At 34.8% G+C, this 18,144-nt stretch overlaps 2 protein-coding genes and 1 long non-coding RNA gene across 8 annotated transcripts; all 3 read right to left on the bottom strand.

Moving 5' to 3' along the window:
- Nucleotides 1-1,757: 1,757 nt before the first annotated feature.
- LOC129323184 (beta-amyrin 11-oxidase-like) lies at nt 1,758-4,218 on the bottom strand. Of its 3 annotated transcripts, none has more exons than XM_054969780.1 (8): nt 4,102-4,209; nt 3,477-3,960; nt 3,063-3,317; nt 2,835-2,924; nt 2,516-2,594; nt 2,309-2,415; nt 2,082-2,203; nt 1,758-1,966 (listed from the first exon to the last, which is right to left on the bottom strand). In XM_054969780.1, exons 1-8 carry the CDS (start codon nt 4,191-4,193, stop codon nt 1,873-1,875), a joined length of 1,323 nt encoding a protein of 440 aa, XP_054825755.1. In that variant the 5' UTR covers nt 4,194-4,209; the 3' UTR covers nt 1,758-1,872. The 3 variants fall into 3 exon arrangements, with proteins under 3 accessions (XP_054825755.1, XP_054825756.1, XP_054825754.1); XM_054969781.1 differs by having other exon boundaries at nt 4,055-4,179; XM_054969779.1 differs by having other exon boundaries at nt 3,477-4,218.
- Nucleotides 4,219-5,259: 1,041 nt separating this feature from the next.
- LOC129321677 (uncharacterized) lies at nt 5,260-9,999 on the bottom strand. 3 transcript variants are annotated; one of them, XR_008596075.1, is made up of 6 exons: nt 9,911-9,925; nt 9,500-9,719; nt 8,196-8,256; nt 7,743-8,102; nt 5,617-5,791; nt 5,260-5,488 (listed from the first exon to the last, which is right to left on the bottom strand). It is a non-coding gene; the product is annotated as an uncharacterized LOC129321677 (long non-coding RNA). The 3 variants fall into 3 exon arrangements; XR_008596074.1 differs by lacking the exons at nt 5,260-5,488; nt 5,617-5,791 and adding an exon at nt 7,216-7,546; XR_008596073.1 differs by lacking the exons at nt 5,260-5,488; nt 5,617-5,791 and having other exon boundaries at nt 7,821-8,102; nt 9,911-9,999.
- Nucleotides 10,000-11,177: 1,178 nt separating this feature from the next.
- Nucleotides 11,178-16,685, bottom strand: LOC129321443 (serine/threonine-protein kinase BSK2). 2 transcript variants are annotated; one of them, XM_054967203.1, is made up of 10 exons: nt 16,124-16,685; nt 15,629-15,852; nt 15,220-15,355; nt 14,362-14,495; nt 14,039-14,144; nt 13,529-13,623; nt 12,928-13,116; nt 12,612-12,770; nt 11,833-11,946; nt 11,178-11,582 (listed from the first exon to the last, which is right to left on the bottom strand). In XM_054967203.1, exons 1-10 carry the CDS (start codon nt 16,206-16,208, stop codon nt 11,331-11,333), a joined length of 1,494 nt encoding a protein of 497 aa, XP_054823178.1. In that variant the 5' UTR covers nt 16,209-16,685; the 3' UTR covers nt 11,178-11,330. The 2 variants fall into 2 exon arrangements, with proteins under 2 accessions (XP_054823178.1, XP_054823179.1); XM_054967204.1 differs by having other exon boundaries at nt 13,529-13,614; nt 16,124-16,683.
- Nucleotides 16,686-18,144: the final 1,459 nt, after the last annotated feature.

Raw genomic sequence — 18,144 nt, forward strand, 5'->3', positions numbered from 1 at the left:
TATTCTACCGACTCTCGGCTAAGCAATATCGAGATTTGCCGTTTACTTAGCCAACAGGAAGAAACTGATAGAGCCCCAAAAGTACTATAATATAGTCTGCATGAAAGAAAATAAAATCACTGCAGCATTATGAACAAAAGACTCCTAAGTTCTTTCCCATCAACCTAATTTTGACATTTTTTTAGGCTTTTTTTTTTATAAAAATTATGTAGTTAGAAGAGGTGGGAGTTGTGGACTTTGCATTAAAAAAAAAATTGAGGTGTGGGCCTAAAAAAAGAACATACCAAAATTTTTAATTTATGCTACTCTTGAATTATAATATATGATATTTTTTAGAATTTTGCTTGATCTAAAAATTAAAGTATTGGGTATATTTTGAAAACAACTAAATTCTCCTAAAAGGAGCCCTATAATTAAAATTATAGAGATTATAAAATAATATTATCCCTATTTAAACTCATTAATTAGGAGAGAATATATAATATAAATTTTAAAAAATTTCATTTAAAATTTTATAATACTATTTGTCTATTTTTTTTATTGAAATCATTAAGTATCTCCTCCATCCTATTATCATCCATTTCACTATAATCAAAGGAAAAATTAATGTCCCGTGCATCATACTAGTATAATATCTAGTTGAATATTAAATATTAAACTCTCCAATTGGATCTAATTAATTAATATATTTGGAGCTATAGATGTACGAGGGCAAATAAATAATATAGGATGGAATTTGAATTTAGTGACTGTACTTAAAATAAGTACTGAGTGCTTGTAGCATTTAAATCATTAAAATTTAAATTAATGATTCTAAATTTATACCCCACTTAAGATTAATAAATGAGCGACTTTATCTAACCAATTGATAATTTGGATTTTAATAATTTAAATGTTACAAGCACTCAATGTCTATACTAAGTACAGTCATTAAATCCAAATTCATATAGAATGCTTGTTAGGCATCATTGTTCAAGATGAGATTTAGACTATTTATATTATAATCTAATTGGTCTAAATTTAAAAAAAAATTTTATATTTACATTTTATATTTATTAATATAAAAATTATCATAAATTTGGCCTAAATTTAATTTGAAAAATTCAATTTAATATTAAAATTTTTAAATTTTTCACATAGTGATTATCTAAATATATTTTGAACAATTCAAATTTAATATTAAATTTTTTTATAATTCTTTTATTTTGATAAATACACTACTAACAATTAAAATGTATAAAACTGGAACCTTTTTAAAAAATTTATAAATTAAAAGTTTTAAACCTAAATTATGCAAAATACGCATTTGGATGGTCATTATGGAAACATTATAAAAATTTTAATATTAAATTAATCCTTCAAATTAGATCTAAACAATATTTCTATTTTAATTTAGTTGGTTTAGATTTAAAACATTGTTTTATATTTCTATTTTATATTTATTAATATAAAAATTATTATAAATCTGGCCTAAATTTAATTTGGAGGATCCAATTTAATGTTAAATTTTTTAAATTTTCATATATTGATGATCTAGTTTAATTTCTTGTTCCAACACACTGGGTTAATTGATTTTATTTTATTTTTAAAAGAAAACTAGAATTAGAGAGACAAAAGTTTAAAACTCGACTCTTTATTATTAAAGATTAGCCATTTAAATTTCATCAATCAGAATGATAACAAAAACAGCAAGAAACCCATATCCATATCGCACCAAAACATCAACTAGATAATTAAATATTGAGAAATCAAATAAATTTGGCAAAAGCAAAATTTATTATTATTTTTAAAATTTGTTAAGTAACAAGCAATCCTCATTTTCATAATTAAATCAGCCAAAGAGGCATATTTCAACGAATACTAACTCCACAACTATTCAACTTTTACAATTCGCGCAAGACAGTTGTCTGAAGGTCTGGGAATTGGCAAGTAGACCAGAGGACATTCTTCATTCATTCTCTCCATCCTGCACCATAATCATAATTAAAAGAAAAGAAAAACAATTACTGTATTATTCATCCATGGGTCTCAGGTTTCTCCTTTGTTTAGATGGAGAAATAGAAGTTAGCTTGATAGCGAACCTGTAGCTGAGAAGAAAATGGTGAAGGAAAATGGCGACCTCAAGCTTGGCCAGCTCACTTCCAGGACAGTGCCTGCTTCCTAATCCAAAGGGAAGGAATGATCCTGCCTTCCCTTTGAAATTCTGCACCACATTTTCTATATATTGTTTAATATGATCTTGATCACTAAATTTATCACTACATAATTAGTAACAACAATTAAGACCGAACATCGACAGTCCACGTACATCCCATCTGGAGGGATCGAATTCCTCTGGGTTCACGTAATTCTCAGGATCCATGTGAATACCTCTGTACCAAACCAGAACTTTCCACCCTTTGGGTATGGTGTAACCTAGATTTTTTTTTTTTTCAAGGCAATGTGGACAAGTTTATTACTAACCCGAGAAAAATTGAAGTTGGAAAATAATATGTTAGGGATATTGCGACCAAACCGTTCATGTTGACATCGACTTTTGCCTGTCTGAAGTTTGCAAATGAGATAGTCGTTCTGCGCAGCACCTCGTCAATAACCTGAATAAAAATTTAACAAACCAAAAAAAAAAAAAAGCTAAGAAAGATTCTTCGTGCAACTCATTGTTGTTGGATTTCTCTGTTTTTAAATGACTGACGCAGATTATGGTTCACAAGCATGGATTCTGGGCTAACCCAAACTTAACAGCTCAAGCTGGGAAACTCCTAAAATACAACCCAATGGGACATAAAATAATAACATTAACGCTACCGAACTTGTAAATATATAACTAAATATACCTTTGAAAGATATTCCATTTGCTTAATTTCCATAAGATTCAGCCCTTTCTGCGAGGAAGGTCTTCGTCCCGTGATCTCTTCTTGCTCTTTCTACAGGTAGGTACGTTTAATATTAATCATGAACAAACATTACAACTAATTAATGTGGGGAAGGGAAGTGCAGGTGAATATTCTGATAAGGGACAGGAGATTATTCACATGACGACGACGACGCAACAGTAGTCAAACCTTGGCCTTTTCGAAGGATTCTGGGTGTTGAGTGAGGTAGATGAGGGCCCACATTATAGCGTGAGCCGAACTTTCGTGACCGGCCAACAAGAATACGAGAAGCAGGTCCGCTATGTCCTCGTCCTCTAGTTGCCATCCATCCTCGTCTCTCGCCTCCATCAACATATCCATCATGTCTTTCTTCGTCTTTCCCTTAATGGTCGTCCTCTTCTGCTCCAGCAAACTTTGCAGTTGCTTCGTCAACTTCTGTCTTGCCTGACATTTTATTATTTCACACAACAATGTTTAACTAATGTTAGCTTTTAATTACGCTTGTCACGCAAACAGTTCATGGTGGTCAACTTCCGTTGGCCATCGATTAAACAAAACGAACTTAAAGAAGAAAATAGAGCGATATATAAGTGATTATTTAACCTTGAGTGCCTTGTGGAAAGCAAAACCCGGTAGATTAATGGCGAGGGACTTCATTCCCCGATTGAGGTCGGCGTACAAGTTTTCGAACATGCCGAGGTCGATGTAGTTGACGTCGGAGCCGACGAAGATGCTGGTGATGACAGCAAAAGCAAACTTTCTCAACTCGCACAGCAACTCAACTGGCGCCTTGACGCTGCTCCACTCATCCAACAAGCTGACGGCCATATGTTGGATGAGAGTAACATAGGAAGACAAGGCATCGTGGCCGGTAATGGGAGCGGTGGTGAGGCGGCGGATGCGCTTGTGGTCGGCGTCTGAAATACTGTGCAGAGATCTCCGGCCGGTAAGGGCGATGGTGGAGGTGGGGTAGCCCAGCTTGAAACGGTCTTCATCTGTGAGGACCTTGCGACACGTGTCGGGAGTGCAGACAATGATGGTGGGGCTTCCAAAGAGATGAGTCCGGTACATGCCGGTGGCGCCATGCCTGGAAACAAGGCGAGAGAGAAAGGAATCAGGATGAGATCTGACGGAGGAGAGGAAGGAAGGCATGGCTCCCAGGAAAGGCCAGCCCATATCACCAGGTGGAAGACGAAACGCATCGTTTCGCCGTCTTCCTGCATAGTACCAGTCGTTGAGTCTCCTCAGAAACCGGAACACGAATGCATATCCGCCCAACACAAGAGCCGCTCCGACCATCACCGCATCAAATATCTCCATTTATTATTGCTTTTTCTTCTTTTCCTTCCGGTCTCTTTTACTGATACGTGATCTACCTCTCGTCCTTTTATATATACTGCCGCTCTCTCGACTGCAAGTTGTCGCATACTCGTACAGATGTGCTCGCTCCCCTTGCCGTCGGATTTGGACTGGCCGTTTATCTTATCGACGGACTCGGAGCTTCCACGTGGCTTTTCACCAAAGCCATCCGTTAATCTTGACTCGGACGGATTTTCCTCCATCTTCTTCGACGGGTTCGATGTTGGTGTTTGTATTTATTTTCTTTTCAGTGGGTTGGGTTTTCCAAGTGCAGAATTTCGGATTGCTTCCGCTCATTACATTTCTCGCATTCGGATTTGTTATTTTGGTTTTCTTGTGGGGGTGTCTCTTGGAATTCTCTATACTTGATTTATAGATTTTAAATTTTATTTTTAACTTAAATAATAATTTAAATGATTATTTTAAGTTAATACTTGATAAATTAAGTATTTTTATTGCTGGCTCAAGAAATTATTATTAAAAATAACACGATCCCAGGAGGAATCCATCTTTTCAACTTAGAAATTTGGTTAATTAAATTAAAAGTTAATATGGAATTTAAATCTTAAATTATAGGTCTATAGATAATTTATACTCTAAATTTTTAAAAGGTACATTTTAAACTTAAAACAATAAAAATTGGATCAATGTTATCTCATCATTAAATTTCAACAAACGTCCATTAGTGTTTTAAAAATTAAATTTTAATGTGTAATTTTTATTAAATTTTATCATACGTAGCTCTATATATTCTCATTTGATGAAAATCACATATTAAATTTTAATTTAATAGACGTTTATTTAAATTTAATGGTGAAATGAAACTACCTTAATTTTAATTGTTTATGTTTTAAAAGTTTAGTGTTCAAATCATTCTTAAACTTATAATTTAAAATTTAAATTGCACGTCAATGCTTAAATTAATTGATTCTTGCCTGTTAGTAGTACAGTTAACGTTCGCATGTAAAATAATTAGATTTAATAGTGGCTGAAATACTTTATTCATATTAAATGCTTCACGACACGACTTTGAGCGAAGAAAGAAAACAACATTGAAACGTGATATATTTATCTTGCATGGCATGCGTAAGCTAATTTGACTAGCAACCCCATGTCAAAAGAAGCAGCGTAAAATCTCACATCCGATGAACAGGTCGCCTCCCGTCCCTGTGGGTTCTACCTCGGCTACTTCACTTGGTTGGTTCGTTTGAGACTAGAGCCTATGAAGAGACTGACGAGTCAAGCTAGTGTATTGGCTACCCAACAAATCAAACCAAATCAAAAAAGAACGACGGTCAAGTTAATTCCATGTTTGAATGAGTAATAACTATGACTTGCTCTCTCAGGTGGTAGTGACATGTGCATGTTATGTGGATTCACCTACCCAAATTAATGTGACCGAAGAATTAATAAAACATATATTGCTTATAACTTGTCATCCCGTCGGAGAAGCTTCGCATTTGTTAGCTGCTGCCAGTTCAATAAATTCTTGCCCCCCCGCCCGCCATAAGTTGCCTCGGACAAGAAATCGACTTATGATATGTATTAATGTATCCCAGCTGAAAACAATCATATTAGACGGTGAGACTGTTAGACTTTATCAACATAATTAACTTTGCACGCAATTTAATTTAATTTAATTACATGTCCCTCGCGGCAATAATTTGTTTGTTTTTGGATCCGCGGGTTACGTTTTTGCCCATTACACAACCAGCTGTCAAATTAACCACGTACGATACCAACACAAAATATGGAAATTAAATATATTCCATGTTACGTCTAATTAGACATGTACGCAATTTCTAAGTTACAAGTATTTTTGGTAGAAGGGAGTCACTCCTCAGAGAAACAGAAAAGGGGAGAAAGGAAGGCAGAGACTTTTCGCAAATTAGACATGTACACGCGTACATGCATAACATCCTGTGACAAGGACTGTTCAGAATACAATCTACGTACAAAGATCACGACTAAGACTAATAATATAAGATTAATTTTTGGTCGACAGTCATTCATGTGTTATAACCACGTCCACTGAAATAAGTCATCCATAATTAATAATTATCTTAAAAAAGTAAGATGACTAAATTAATATTTGTATCCTAGAAGATTATTCGTTTCTTAAGTTGATTTTGGAACTCTTGCGAAAAAAGGCTAATTTTTTAACTGAACTCTATCACTTTAGTCAATGAACAATTTTTTTTTGGAATTATTTTCATTATTATAAAAGATGAAACGGAGAATTAGCATTTGACTCTAACATTTAGAGAATAATAGCAAAATAAACTAAGAAATCAAAACATAGGGTTAAACCTCTTTGAAAAACAACAACTTTAATTTACTAAGAAAACACTGGATTTCTCGAGAATTTTTTTTTTTACTAAAATTCCATAAGAAAAATTAAATTCTCTCCCTGCTCGCTTCACTGAAGAAATTATAATTTAGAAATAATCCCATCAAAGTGATAGCAGCCAACTGATAAAAACTAATGTTTGAGTTGGGCTATTATTTGGGAAACCCTATGGCCTGAAGTCATGCTTAGCATAAGGCAGGCCCAACAGTCTTTGTGCAAAAATATGAATGAGAAGATGACATTCAAATAATCAAATCCAAAACAATAAATTTATGACAGTTAAATTTTCAATTTTTTTTTTGTAAAATCAATTATAAATATTAACTTAAGATAATTATAAATTAAAAAATTTTAAAATGCAAATAAAATATTTAAATTCTAAATATAATTCTTATTTTTTGCTTACAATTGTTTAAATTAATATTTAGAACTTATTCCAAAAAAAAATTATCAAAATTCTAACTACATAGATTCTCTATTTTGTAATTTTATTGTCATTTTTCCAAAATTCAGCAGTGATTGTACCAAAGTTAACAACAACTATGTGAAGATTAATCGGCTCATTATCTGAGAAACCCTTGAGCTTACGTTTAGCATAAGAAAGGTTAAAAATACTAGTAGAAAAAAGAACTAAGTTTGAATCCCTTTCATATAGTTTTCAACCATGATTCAAACAGATCATGTTCAATTAGGAGGTACCTGTACACAATTAAAAAAGACAGAGAAGAAAAAAGAAAAGAACAAAGCAAACAAGGCCTTCTAATTGACGAACCAGGGCGCGAAAAGAACTCGAAACCCCGAGGAGGTTAGATTAGCCAAGAGCCGAGGACTGATAAATGACGAACCAAGAGAGAATGGAGCATACAAGCAACATCACGCCAACCCTGCGCTCCGATCCCATAGCGAAGGATTGAATTCTGGATGCATATGAACAGCTCCTCTGCCCACATCAATCCTTTCAATCCTTTATATTTTAAAGGAGACGTCAAAATGTCAAAAAATTCATTGCACTTTTAAAAGAAAAAAATATATTATCAGAATATTAACGCAACTGACTCTAACTCACTACACTTCACCACACTAACAAGCCACTGACAACCAGCAGCTATACGCAGAGGGTCAAGAAGACGTCAGCACATGAGAATATATTTATAACGCACCTCGGATTTGTATTGCCCCAAGCGTTCTTTCTGATTCTGAATGTGGCGTAAACCATCATGAAAGTGAGACGAGTCAAATATTGAACTCATTATATCATACATGAACCAAAGCATACCTTGGCCAAAGTATTTACAACGAGATTCACAACAGCTAGTACCACATAACCAACATACCCCATAAAATAAACACGCTGAAAATTTAATCATACACCAAACTTATAGCCACACGTTAAACATAAACCAGCACATTTGTGGCTCAGGCTCCCATAGAAATTGATCAGATTTTGACATCAGGAGATTCAGCGTATGAGATTGAAATCAGTTCAGATCGAAACTTGTCATCCCCATCACCGTTTGCAACTGCAACTCCATCAGCTTTCTTAATTTCAGACCCACAAGTTGACTCCACAATCTTATCAGGTAAAGAGTTAGAGATAGCAATGAGCAACTCACGTGCAATCTCCTTAGTGGCCTTCTTGCTCGGTGATTTGTTATCCATATAACTTCTCTCTTCCTAAAATTCAAATCCCAAAACTTCAGATTCAGCATGTCCCTCAAAGGTTATCATATTCGCATTAGTATTAATATCATTCTCAGGTTTGCTCTTGTTTGCTGTGGAAACCCAGTTTACGGAATTTGTTCAGTGTGTATAACACCACTAGCACACCAATTAGATCAAAACAAGTCCACAAATGCATTGTCAAAAAGGCCATCTAAGTCGACATGCGGATGAACAGTGCCGAAGAATAAATGATAATAAGCATGATACGAAACCACAACGTAATATTCTAGAAATACCAGCGAGCTCCCCGGAGGTTTACGCATTTGGTCAAAGTCTGAAAAAGAGCCCAACAAGAATTCGAAGTGATGGCCAAATGAATCTTTGTGAAGGAGATCCCAATCTCACATGTAAATATTTTTTTTTTTGCTTAATCTTTCTTAATAGGTATTTATCACGCTTGAAATCTTTTAAGAACCCACCTCAGTTTTTCCTCCTTGTTTCCTACTCCGCTCGTACAGCCCAGAGGCCAGGTTATTGCCAAAAACAAGCTGACCTTTAGTTAATTAACAAACAACGGATAGATTGAGATGAATGGGAAGCAATGAATACTATTTAGAGAGGCACCACATAAGAATAAAGTTTCACATCAGGCATTTAAAAATTGATATATAAATTCAACAAAAATTGATATATTAAAATCCCAACTTTTTCAACCAAAAGATTAAAAGCATATCTACGAACAGTTTAATTTGTATAACAAAAATCTTAATTTTTTTTTTTCGTTTTTTCAAAAAACCTTTGATATTATATATTTCTATCGGCAGAGGCCGTTTGATCAGGTTGATTAAATTATGCAAACCCAACCGTTCAAGCCAAAAATCCTTCAAACAGAACAAAACCCAACCAGGCAGAATGGTTTGGTTGGATTTGATAGGTTCGCAACAGTTAACGTCCTCTTTCGATTGATTATCCTGTTCGATTACCAGCATCATTAATTAGGGTATCAAAGAAACCCTATGTTTCGATTTGTATGAAACAGATTTCTAAATAATCAACAGAAAAAGGTCAGGAATTTGATCTCCCAACAAGTTAAAAGACTAAAACAAGGATCTGGTTCCACTAATGTTCGTGATATCGTTCCCAGATGCGAATTAAGCAGACGCTAACAAACGAACAGTCAGAGACATCAACACGCAAAAAGTTCAATATATTTTCCCTGGAGAAAAAATCAGCGAAATTTTTTTGGAGATCGTACCTTCAGGATTTTGCCCTTGAACTTTTTAGGAACGCGTCTAACTTCTCCCCTTTGGCCCTCTGCCCAAGTGACCTTATTGTTCGAGCTTTTCAAGAAAACTACGGTCTTGCCACGACGCTTTGGGAAAAGTTGGCAACTTGCTCACGGCTCTAGAATTTTCTGAAAATCACAGCCTTCCACCGAGTCTTCTGTCGGTCTCTTTTTCCTTGTATGCTAAATTCTGGTAAATAAAAAATTACATTAATCAAAGCAAATTATACTTTTTCAAAAAATAAAATCCATTAAAATAAAATGAAATACATAATAAACCATCCAAATCAAAAAAGGTTAATTTAATTTAGATTTTGAATTCTAAAATGTATTACACGAGAAAAACATAAAAAATAAAACAACAATAAACTAACAACTGACTGGCAACCAGATAAAAGAAATGCAATACAGTGATGATATATTTTATATTAATTTATATTTATGGGATGCTCGTAGAGGCTGTAATATTGTGTCTTTCTTGGGTGGATTCTGGACCTTAGCCCCCTATGCGAAGTTCATTTTAATATTGACGCGCTCCCATTGATTGTATCGAGGGGTCAACAATTCAACTTATCAATATATGCGCGTGCGTGTGTGTGTTTTCTTTGTAATAAATTATAAAATTCACAATATAAAACTAAGTACAATTCATCTTTTAGATTTGTTATAACATCCCCAAAAAAATAGATTCATATAATTTTAAAAATATTAAAATATTTTTAATTGTTTTTTATTTAAAAATATAGGTTGTTACTAATTAAAATTGATGTTAGTGATAGAAGTTCTTTTCACTTGAATAAGTGATTGAAAATTTGAATTTTAACCCTTATTTATGTAACAATTAAGTTAAGAAATATTTATTAATTACTTTCAATAGCTCGTCAAAAAAAATTTATAATTAGCTTAGCTTACTCTTTATACTTGAACAAAAATGACAAGTTGCTTTTATTTTAGGTAAATAATGCTAGCTTATTGATAAAACTAAAATGTTCTTGAAATATAATTATTTGAAGAGATTAGATTCTAGGGTTTCCAACTACAATTGAAGATATTTTAGAATTAATGAACATTTTAAATTTTATATTTTTGTGCAAATAGCATCTTATATCTTAAACTTTTAAAATATGTAAAACTCTTTTTAACTTTTAAATTATGAGTTCTTGAAGCCTTGCCATTAAGTTAGAAAAAATGAACATTATTTTTATAATTGTTAGGTTTAGTCCCACATTAATTTAACACTTATCTTGATCTTTAAAAATAATGACTATTTTTTTTAATTTAATAGTGAGATTTCATATGCTTAGAATTTAGAAATGAATTTTTTTTTTACATATTTCAAAAATTTATAGTCCAAAATGTTACAAGACTTTTTCTAGTATAGCAAACTTCAGTAAAGGATGACATCTAACATGTTTTGTAAAATCGTTCGATTTTTAAAAATAATCATAAAAAATTCAATACAGTATCCACTCATTTTAACATTATAACAACATCCACTCATTTTACTTTTATATAATATATATACTGTTGATTATTTTGATAAACTGGTCTTGTAAAAAGCCAAGTAACTAGTTTCAGATTATTTTAAAATAAAAATTAAAATAAACTTGAGAAGATAAAAGAATTAGGAGGCAGCAGAAGTGAAGAGTAAGAGTGAAAGATCAACTTATTTGATCTGAAGAAAATTCAATCTACAGGACTCATCTGTAAGGAAGAATCTATACTTGATATTGCACAAGAACATTGGAACTGATCACTGCCTTCCTAAACTAGCACCTTACAAATTAGCAAACATAGTAAGTTAACCACGCCAACTGTTAGACCTCTTGGCTTCAAAAGCAGCTCCGTCATGAAGCATATCCTGAGCATCGGTTTCCATTCCCAGCTTGGACAGAGCAAGTGCCTGCAGGTAGAATGCCGTTGGCCAATCAGGAATGCACACCTGTGCCTGCATCGCATCCCGTAGCGCCAGCTCTGCCTGCTCATTCATCAAGTATGAGAATGCTCTTCTTGCAAATACTGTTGCCGAAGGAACTGACATCATCACCACCAACTGTTCAAACCAAAATAAGTCCCCCAGTTTCAGACTATGTTCAGCTTTGCAATTCATAATCTTAATCATCACTCATACATTCCTCATCCAGTACTTTAGTTTGAATTATCCCCCTTTAATCAATGCTCCAAACGTTATGGCATGGGATGTGGAAAGATAATATTTAGTGATAAAGGCTAATCAGCATGACAACTAAACAATCAGAATACGGGAAACGAGAGGTTTTTTTTCGGGAGGGGGGTTCATCTACCTTGGAATAATACTCAATTGCGTTCTTGAAATCCTTGTCTCTGAATGCTATATCCCCAAATTTTTTTGTGTTCAAGATCTCTTGCACTTGTTGTGTCCACTCTTGGAATGAAAGCTGCAAGGTTACACTCAGAAACTAGATAAGAACAAGCACAAAAGCAAGAAAGATGGCATAATAGCTAGAAATTAACAAGTGAGGTTTACGCTGCTTAGTCCTACTCAGATACGGTTAAACGTTTCTAGTTTATATACACATTCATGCCACTGACAAAGACAAAACATGATACAAGATAAAGCCTGTTAAATTCGACGCCTTATTCCCGATATAGTATCCCAGCATTTCCCTTGCTCCAAAGTCCAAGTTATATCACGTCTCATTCACTGAGCTTCCAACATAAATAGAAAAGTATTTATATTATACGAAAATACAAAAACAGTAAAACAGTGAACAAACAACTAAAAAGAAAACCTAGGAACTCTTCAAGCAGATTGATATATGGTGTACCACATGCTGTTGACCACAGGCAGATATTTTGCTGAGGCATTCATGCAAAATACTGGTAACAACCAGTAGAGAGAGGAACAATAAATGATTTCAGGGGTGACAAGGAATGTTATAAGTCTCGAAAGATGAATGTAAATCAGACACGTACATCACCAGCAAAATGAACCATATTTGCAAATTCATGTGATCAACCAAGTTTATTAATTTGAATATAGGAGTCCAACAGGTATATTAATCTCAAATTTGAAAGGAAAAATCCAGATGATTCAACATACCTCGTTCTCAGCACCTTCTTCATCTTTATAACCTGTTTTCAGCAATATATCATGCACAGCTGTGAGATCCATCCTTGCACAAGCCTTTCCTAGAGGAGAAAGCATGGTTGGTAGCACTGCTGTACTTTTTGTCAGGCCCATCAACACATGAGATGCTACCTGGAAAAAGAAAGTGGGGAAAATCAGCAGAAGGAATAAAAGACTTAAAAGAAGATGGCAAAATTAGAACATGAAGTTGAACACAATTGAAATGGAGAAAAAGGACAGATTCCACTACACGGCTTAAAATTTAAGGTTAAAGCAGGGGGGGGGGGACCTCTTTTTGCTTTTGAAGAGGTGCAACTGCCGTAAGAAGAAACTTGACATCTGGGCGTTCTCTAGCCTCAAACTGAAGACATGTTGAAGCAAGTTCAACCAACTTTGTAGCATCATCGTTTGTGTATTGCCCTTCTAGGGATGAGTCCATTAGCAACAAGGCATTTTTACCTCTTATAAGATCAAGAGCCTGAAGGACAAAATCAATCTTGTTAGCAATTTTCATACCCTCAGGTTCAGCAAACATAAGACTAACTATGCAGCATGAATAGGCATCTCTATTGCCAATAATTAAAGATAATAAAGAATTGGATAATATAGTTTTTTGAGGCTATGGAATATAGAGAAAGAAAGCCATCTTCAAATGCAAGAGGAAAAGAAGTGATCTAAAAGTAATGGTCAACTTCTAACATGCATATCTTCAGCTAAAATTTGTATCAAATGTATCGTCCCTCAGCTAGCTTCATATATATGGAATAAAGCATTATGCACACCCTTAATGACCAGAGTGTATGGAGTTCCTGACTCAGTTTCTTCTGCAAATACAACAGATATTTGGTACATATAAGCAACTGGAAAGGTTGGAAGGGATGGTAACATACATGGCTTGGAGGAATATGCTTGCCGCTCAAAAGATCCAAAAGAACTGTTCCATAACTGTAGATTACACTCTCTGGGATAATCCTACCTGCAAAGGCTGTAAACAATCAGAATCACTGGATACAAAACTGCATAACTCGTCAACCATCCCTCAATGTATTTAAGTACCATGATGCCATCAATAATGTTGAGTAGCAAAACAAAAATCTCAAGCAAAACGATGTTCAAGATCATGTACTCATTAATGGAATATTCAATTCTAAAAGCTAGAGAGCCACAGATCAAGCAAGAAATTTTTCAACAGCAAAAGCTTCTATCAAGTGATATTAAAAATAATACTTAGATTGTACCATATTCTTCTCTATATTCGATTAAAACAGTGACAGATCATTTGACCATATGATCAAATGTATACCATTGCAGCTGGAAATTCCATGGGAAGCAACAAAATTACAACTTCAATCAATGTAAGTTGTCCAGAAAAATACATGTTGCCGTTAGCAAGTAAATACCTGTCCGCAAAAACTCAGGTGGAGTATATGCTAAGTTGGTACTGTAGCTTTTACCATCTCGACTATTTTTCATAAGCCCAAAACTTGACAATCGGGGATCACCTTCCTGACAAGAAGTAGGCCAGTCAGTAACAAGTCTGTTTCAAAGGAATAACTTCGATATTGTCTGCTGAATGATGCTGAAAGCTTTAATAACATTAGCAGAGAACAGTATAAATATAACTAAAAACCAAATATCCATTTACACAAATAATGTCTCATGACAAAGACAGCAAGAATAAATACACAACATACCAAACAAACAACTACGTTTCTCTGCTTACCTCATCAAAAAGAATCCTGTATGCATTCAAATCATGATATATTTTACGATTTTCCATGCTACAATGATCTAGTGCCTGGGCGACATGGTATGCAACTCTTACACGCATTTCCCATGGCAATGGCTGCTTGTCCCCTGCAGCATAAAAACCAGGTACGCTATAAGTAAAGAAATGATGAACAATTGAATAAATTTTCACAAATTATCATCATGTCATTGACAAGTGCAGGAAATGCTGTTTCTTTACTCATTTTAGTGGTCATAAAATGCTCCCTTTTTTTTCAAAAAAAATTACCATTCACCTTCCTTTTCTGAGAGGAAGAAGGATTGGTGTTGGTCAGTTCAAATGATAAACAAGACCAAACAAAGAACAACTAAATAAAACAGGATTTAGGATTGGTGAGGTGAAAAATAAATGGACAGACTCTTTGTACCAAGACAGAAGAAGGAATAAATAGAATAGTGTACTATATATTAATTTCTACATAGTCCACAGATGATCTTGAGTAGCACAAGCAATTTAAACATTTAAATTTCCCTGAAAAAATAAAAGCATGAGAAAGGATACTTTTTATGGTTCCAGTATTTTTTATTCAAGATCCAAGTTAATAATGGTTATGAATTAGATAGTATGAAACTAAGTGGCCTTAAAATGAAGAATTTGTCAGAGTCAGGTTCTTATCAGGAAGACATGTAATTTTAGGATAGATTTTAATAAGCTTCTTCCAGAACTTCATCTGTTGCAAATCCATATTGTCATGCATTACATACATTGATAAGGGTCGTTGCATGAAAAATGTAGAATTAAAAATTTCCAATGATTACAAAAGAAATTGAATAGGATGATAAAGAGTAATACAATGAAAGAGATGCTTCGACAAAGTATCGTTTGGCATGTACTCTGCCACCAAAAGCCGTTCGTCTCCTTCAGCACAGCAACCAATTAGATTTACCAGTCTCTTGTGCCTCACTTTACCAACTCCAGCAGCCTCTGCCTGACCAGTAAAAACCATCAACATTGTTTATATTTTCATGTTAGAACCCCATAATGCGCATCTTTTACAAGAGAGGTCATGAAGTAATAGTGGAGAGCTTGACCTCCCCGCAGAACTACCACAAATGCACCTTCAACTTCAAGTCAATTCGGAATTTCAAAAAACAATACGATTGATAAGGCCACCTACATTCTTGTTTATTGTACTATTCCTTTTTGGTTCAATTTCTAAACAGCTAAATTGAGTGTAAAGAAAAAGTTCGTTTTTCCTCACCATAAACTGCTGAGCGTCGGGCCAAGACTGTTTGGAGAAGCGTTTAATAGCGACTAAGCGATTGTTCTCGAGCTTTCCTTTGTAGACCACATTGGGAGCTTTCTCGCCACTCTCCGACACTATGTAATTTGTGCTGAACTCGTTCGAAGCCCTTCGGAGTTCGTTGAGACCGAACTCTTTGAATGCTGGGACATGGCATTCTTGATCAAAATCATCCCCATTTGCTTCAAAACCCAAAACCAAGATAAAATAAATATCTATTCTCAATAGGAATACATCCGAGTTAAATGTGAACTAGCAAGTAGACCCAGAGCAGCTTAAATGCCCTAGCTTTAAGATCCAATGACCAAATGTCCCCCAGAAACAATCTTACACCACACAACTTGAAACGGCAAGAATGCTAGAACCCAAAACAGCAAAGCGAGCAGCTTGTCACTGGTTAGTTAAAGAGAAGTCAAAACACCAAAAACAAAAGGTCAAGATTGAAGAAGGAACCTGGATCAGGTTTGTTAGCGTCAGGGAAAGCGGAGGGATCGTCAGGGGAGTGAAGGTGAGCTGTTTTAGAGTTCAAGCAACCCATGGGCAGGTATCGGCACACTTCATAGAATCGAAGCTCAACGAATCAAGGAAGACTGAAGCGAAGGTGGAGCACACTAATCTGCCCTAGGGGATAAAAATACTGGTCGAGGAGAAGCAGCTTCACTTGTTTCAAGCCAAAATGCAGGGCCTGCACATGCCACTGGAGAGTCACTGCTCCTTTTGCTTGTTGCTGCACGGAAGGAAGAAGAGAGAGAGTGTGTGTGGGGTTTTTTTCTTTTTTTTGGCGGGGGGGGAGATGTGGGTGTGGGGATAAAAAGGCCAAAAGGGCAAGTGAATGAATCTGTGAAAAGGCGAAGAAGTGGAGAGAGATGAGAGATGAAAGCAAAGGGAAATCAGGAGACAGAGAAGGTCACATGACAGGGCTACGGGAAGCACGTGCTGGCCAGGCGGGGGCTTGGAAGCAACTTCTATGGGCAAGAGCAGTTGCATTGAAATTGGGACGTCAGCTCCGACCAGACATCAAAGCCGAACCTCATTTTACCGCTGTTTTATCGTTTGCCACATTATCTCCTTCCCTTGTTTTATGTGGTCATGTCTCTTTCTCTGCTTACTCTCTCGCTCTTGTTCTTCTACTTGCTGATGTTGATGTATCATTACATTATTACGATCTTGCTCTAATTTTTATTTCGTGATCAGGAAGAAGAGGATAGAAAGAAGCGAAACAAATGTTGGCGTCGTGACAATAAAAGACGCCTAAGTATCACATGAGATTAGTTCAAACCAATTGGATTTTAAGATTTACCTGGTGTTTGGTTGAATCCCAGTAATTCTTGCGAATTTCATTAAAATATTCCCTCTTCTTCCTGTGTCTTTTGTTTTTTAGCTTTGTACTCGTGGAAGTGTGACTCGTGACAGTGCAGAGGAGCATATGATGGGCCCTAGTCCCAAGAGCATAAAATTCATTGTTCATGGAAGTAGAGGGCTGTGTGAATCATTGCAGCATAATAGTGAGTGACAAGGCGCGGAAAAGAAAAGGAAAGGATATGGTTATCTCCGCCACCAGATTCTGTGATGCCCCACCTCAATTAATGTCAATCTACGCGAATTTTGCCTTTCTCAGAAAGCCCCGATTGTCATCTGTTACCTTGCACTTTCAACGGGATGCCGCATCATTATCATCTCTTATTCTCTGCTTTGACGCATCTTTTTAGACTTGTTATTGCAAGTTACTATTATAACTTGTTCTCGATTCATTTGATCCACAGTTTTACTCCAATTTTTTCCCATTTTTTTATTTTTATAATATATTATAATAACGCGTGAATTTATTTAAGATTCAAAGGAAAAATCACAGCCCCTTGGTTCTCGGCAACATTGTCATCCCCGCCGAATTTACTGACAGTGACAAGTTCTATTTTCGTCTCTCACAGGGATTAAATTTCCTCTGCTCCAATTTGTTTCTCCAGAATCTGCGTCCGAGCAAGTAGCAACAAGGGTTTGAGTTGGAGAATGAGCTTCTCAACTCTTATAGACTCTTATAGTTAAGAGTAAGCAGAAAGGGCTGTTTCGATAACGTGTAGAATCAATTTTAAAGATCAAAATATGATTTTGTGAAAATATATCCAAATATATCTGCCGTTGCATGTGTTAGTAAATATGTGTGTGTGTGTGTGTTACATGCTAAAATCATGAATCTAAAATTGATTTTGGTACGCATAAGAATATTTGGATATTTAAAAAAAAATATCATGATTTTAAGTTCACATGTGATTTAACATGTACAATAGGTGTTTAAATTTTTTTTAAATATAATTTTAGATTCATAATTAATTTTAACATGTAACAGGAATATTGGAATATATTTTTATAAAATCATGATTTTACCTAATTTTTTATTCTGCTTTCAATTCTACTTTTAAATTCTGATTAAAATCAATCTTATTAATTTTATAAATTAATTATATACTATATAATAT

This window comes from Prosopis cineraria, unplaced genomic scaffold (genome assembly GCF_029017545.1).
Source record: "Prosopis cineraria cultivar Desert tree isolate PC_DT_omini unplaced genomic scaffold, ASM2901754v1 PC10, whole genome shotgun sequence".
NCBI lineage: Eukaryota > Viridiplantae > Streptophyta > Magnoliopsida > Fabales > Fabaceae > Prosopis > Prosopis cineraria.